General features: G+C 41.9%; 1 protein-coding gene across 1 annotated transcript; it reads left to right on the top strand.

Moving 5' to 3' along the window:
• Positions 1 to 844: 844 nt before the first annotated feature.
• On the top strand, positions 845 to 4,169 carry LOC137359238 (scavenger receptor cysteine-rich type 1 protein M130-like). Its single transcript, XM_068025298.1, has 7 exons — positions 845 to 1,007; positions 2,157 to 2,474; positions 2,558 to 2,638; positions 2,727 to 2,792; positions 3,197 to 3,238; positions 3,646 to 3,756; positions 4,126 to 4,169. The coding sequence occupies exons 1-7, from the start codon at positions 845 to 847 to the stop codon at positions 4,167 to 4,169; spliced, it is 825 nt and encodes a 274-aa protein (XP_067881399.1).
• Positions 4,170 to 4,559: the final 390 nt, after the last annotated feature.

The following is a 4,559-nucleotide window of genomic DNA, read 5'->3' as shown; positions in this document are numbered from 1 at the left end:
TCTTGAGCATTCCTGATTTTAATAGCGCAGCATTTTCGGCCGTGCCTTTAGCTGCGGAGGTCACACGCTGCAGAATTACTTCCTTAAATCTCTCTGCATGGCAACTCCTCTTTCCTGCTTTAAGACGCTCCATAAGAACTAACTCTTTGACTAAGATTTTGGTTATCTGACCCAATGTATTTTTTGGTGCTCCATACTAAAATGTCTTTGATATCACTGCTGTATCGCGCCTTGGGATGTTTTATCACATCAACGGCGCTAGATAAATGCAATTCACTTGTTATTCAAAGTAAAGGAAATAGGAGAGGGCATGAAATGTCTGAACAAGATAACAAATAAGGGTAACATACATGTACCAGGAACAGATACAGTTATATAACATGAGTATAAATTGACTGTCACTCGTGCGAGCGATTGCCTGCACAACAACACACATAGTGTTTAACACATAAAAGGGGAACTGGAGACCATAGCTTGTCAAAGCCAGATGTAGAAGGCTATCTGAACCATTTATGTTCTTTGCATTCAATGTAAGAAGTAAGTGTAAACAATTCCGTTGTTTAGTATTATTTACCTGTCAAAGGCACATTTAACGAGTACCTTTTTTAAGCTGGTGATGGTGCAATGATTGTATTGAGTGATGAGGTGAATGTCTATTGGAAGTATAATCCTCCTGTACTGTTGTCCAATAGACCACGTGCAGTTAAGGCTGTCAGACGGTGGAAGCCGATGTACTGGCCAAGTGGAGATTTATTACAATGGGACCTGGGGCTCAGTTTGCGATGATGCCTGGGATTTGGCAGACGCTGACGTGGTTTGCAAACAGCTGGGTTGTGGAAAGGCAATGGACCTGGCACTTCCTGCATCTTGTGGACCAGTCACAGGGCTAGTTTGGTTGGATGAACTGAAGTGTTCCAGTAGCGAATCGTTTCTCTGGGAATGTCCCTCAGCATCGTGGGGTAACCATGACTGTTCTCATAAAGAAGATGTGAGGATCATGTGTTCAGGTAAGGATGCTTCCATGTGCCAATTTTCCTTAGTTTTGTGCACGTGGCTTCACAGGGAAGATATGACATCGAATTACATACAATGGACAGCACAGAATCTGGCCATTCGCCCTAACTGTTCAATGTGGTGTTTATGTTGTCCACGTGTATCGCCCCACATTCCTGCATCTAACCCTTTTTGCATATCCACCTACTTATTTCTCCCTCTTGTATCTTTTTAGCTTTACCTTAAAGGCATCAGTGCAAATCATCTCAACCATTGCATGTGTTCAGAATTCAAAATTCAAACCACTCCCTGGGTAAAAAAAAAACAAGTTCTCCTGAATTTCTTATTAGATGTATTCATGATTATCCTATATTTATAATCGCTAGCTTCAATCTCTGTCACTCTATAAGTGTTTAGTGCCTCTGTATCCCGAGATCTCTTTGCCGCTTTACATCATTTTCACTCTTATTGTGCAAGAAATGCGTGGCCTCTTTATTCTTCCTATCAGCACTGACCACCTTAGACTTACCTGGATTCAACTCATTTGGCGATTGTATGCCCATTCGACCTGCTTATTATCGTATTCCCATATTTTGTCTCTGTCTTTCGTAGTGTTAACTATATCCCCATATTGGTGCCATCTTAAATTTTGAAATTATGTCTCCCTTGTCTAAATCCACATCGTTTATGTAAATATTAAGCAGCAATAATCCCAGCCCTGTGTCACACCACTTGCCACCTTCCACCATTCTGGGTTACCAGCTTTAACAATGACGGTGTGCTTTGCAGCTAGTTTTCAACCATTATCCACTTATCTCTTGAATCCACATGCTCCGACCCCAGTCATGATCCTACTATGTGCAACCTTGTCAGAGGCCTTTTGACAGAAAAATGAGCATGCATTCTGCATCGACTGAATCATCCCCATTATCTTTCTGTAATTACTTCAAAGCATTCAATAACGTTGTTTGTCCTTCTGTTGTGAAATCCGTGTTGATTATTCTTTATTGCATTTTGGGCTGTCGGTGTTTTTCTATCACTTTTCTGAAATAATTACTGGAAATCAGTGAACACAACCGGTGCAGCATGTGTTGAGCTGTGCAGTATAAACACACAGCGAGTTATCAATCTAACCATCTGGATATTTCTTGTGCCATTGACAGAGCACAAAGATCTGCGGCTGGTGAATGGGAAGCATCGCTGTGAGGGGAGAGTGGAAGTGTTCTACAATGGCACCTGGGGAACAGTGTGCTCGGATACACTTGATAGACCTGATGCAGAAGTGATCTGTAAACAGCTAGAGTGTGGTACCCTCAGTTCTATCGATTATTCCGCTCAGTCATTCGGAGCAGGATCCGGACCCATTTGGCTCGATGGAATAGAGTGTATTTCACACGAATCGTTCCTTTGGCAGTGTCAAACAGAACCGTGGGGTAAACACAACTGTGAACATAGGGAGGATGCTGGTGTTATTTGTTCAGGTAACACAACAAACCTCTCAATGCCTGAGTGCCATTTCAAACATTGGTGTCTGATACAGTCAGCATGTTTCTCTTCTCAACAGAAGCAAAAGTAACGAAGGAGCAGCTCCATAGATCAGAGGACTGCATTCGAGAATATGATTGTAAACGTGGGCTTTCACCAGGTGCTACTTCCTCTTTATTATACCAACTATCTGACTTGTACTCCTGACTTATACTACATCAATAGTAATCATTGATTCTCTTTGATAGATTTGGGACAATGGTTGCGCCTGTTTGGAGGTAACACCAACTGCTCCGGGAGAGTGGAGATATTGTGCAATAACAGCTGGGGCACGGTGTGTGATGACTCCTGGGATATGGCCGATGCCAATGTTGTCTGCAGACAGCTGGGTTGTGGTCACGCTCTATTGGCGCCAGGAGGGGCTACTTTTTCCCAGGGTGACGGTGTTATCTGGCTGGATGAGGTGAAGTGCACTGGAAGCGAATCTTCTCTGGCCGACTGTCCTTCCTCATCGCTGGCTCAATCTGACTGTGATCACAAGGAAGATGCCAGTGTGATTTGTTCCGGTGAGGGTGGCAGGGTTTGGAGATTGGGTTTAGGGTTCCTTGTTTTGTTAAATTGACTCATTAGTTCGGGAAACTAAGAACAGTATTTATCATTTAAATGGAAAGTGCCGAAATTTCATCCTCCTGAACGTTTTGCACAATATATTCCACAGGGTTCGATGTGCCTCCAACTGCTTTCCCGTCCACATCTGCAGGTACTTACCATTATTACTATTCCAGCTAGTGTTAGGGTTTATATTAGTTGAAATTGTATTGTTGTCATTTTCTCAAGATACTATGAGCACGTTCTCACTGACTGGAACATTTTTTCCTCACTGCATATTTCAAATGGTCTGGTTGAAATTCTGCTAATCCCATTTTCTGACTGTACCTGAACTGTCCTGGACTCATCAGAAACATGGGGGGGGCGGGCACTGTCTCTGTAATTTAGATTGCCTCACACTTTCCTCTGGTGCAATGTTCACCACACATACTGTGGAATGTTCAGCCCGACTCATTGCCCAGAAGCAGTGGATATAATTATTAAATACTTATTATAAATATTTTATCATGCAAGACGGACTGTGTCTGTGTTAAACCTTTCTGTATTTTTGTGATTAAGAACAGGGATATAAAACTACTTCCATCCTAGCAGCAGTCTTCTTCGGAGTCCTGTTAATCTGTTTGTTGATCTCACTGATGGTGGTTGTACAGAAAAAGTCAATCAGAAGAGGTGAGGTTCATATATTACCGCGGATCCAACAAAAGATCCCAGATATTGTGTCATATACTTACAAAACTCTCGTTCATTGAAGCTTTCTATGGAATGTCAAGTGGCCTTGTTAGAAACACATTGTAATATTTATTTGCTGATTTTCTCCATTCAATGTGCTCTGGATTTAGTAAAATGTAACATTTAAAATGGAGAGTGATTTGAAGTGTCCACATTCACTATGAGAGTTCATCGCATCACACATGAAATTCTGAAAGAATTTACTGATTGTAACAATGGATCAGGACGTTTAATTGAACTTTTTGGGCTGTGCATTCAGCAATTTATTTGACTGTTAATCTTCCTTCATCCATTGGGTATCAATTCCAGCCATTCAGATTCCGGCTCTGGGCATCCAATATCGAGCTGTCTAACCGGGTCTGTCTGTTATTTTGACTAGTGATACTTGTATAGGACATTCTACATTCACCAGCGGCGATTCAACATTCAAAACAACGCTTCAAGTCATATTTCACCCATCCATCTCACTCCTGATTTATTATAAGAAATGGGACAGTTAATAAATGACACTTTTCATAATAATATAAAGTTCCTATCGAAATAGACCTCTCTCTCTCGCTTATTAAGAAAGATTCTGTAGCTAGGACAGCATAGGCCTGTTGTCTCTGCCAAGGACCCGACCAGAACAGTCTCTGTAACTAGACGGTCCGAAAGCTGATAAGCTGGAGCCTGGTAACCTCACTAGTCTGGCAGTCATTTGCAAACGATCACAAGCAGGAGATCAGGTCATAGAGTCATAGAGT

The sequence above is a fragment of the Heterodontus francisci genome, unplaced genomic scaffold, assembly GCF_036365525.1.
Source record: "Heterodontus francisci isolate sHetFra1 unplaced genomic scaffold, sHetFra1.hap1 HAP1_SCAFFOLD_124, whole genome shotgun sequence".
NCBI classification, from domain to species: domain Eukaryota; kingdom Metazoa; phylum Chordata; class Chondrichthyes; order Heterodontiformes; family Heterodontidae; genus Heterodontus; species Heterodontus francisci.
The sequence above is the reverse complement of the archived record's forward strand: the minus strand, read 5'-3'. Positions and strand labels throughout refer to the sequence as shown.

Bases quoted from the DNA above. Each gene is read 5' to 3' on its own strand.
- LOC137359238 (XM_068025298.1), top strand. From the start codon at position 845: ATGGACCTGGCACTTCCTGCATCTTGTGGACCAGTCACAGGGCTAGTT. The intron at 2,475-2,557 runs GTAACACAACAA...TCTTCTCAACAG, and splicing joins TGCTGGTGTTATTTGTTCAG to AAGCAAAAGTAACGAAGGAG. The intron at 3,239-3,645 runs GTACTTACCATT...TTTGTGATTAAG, and splicing joins TTTCCCGTCCACATCTGCAG to AACAGGGATATAAAACTACT.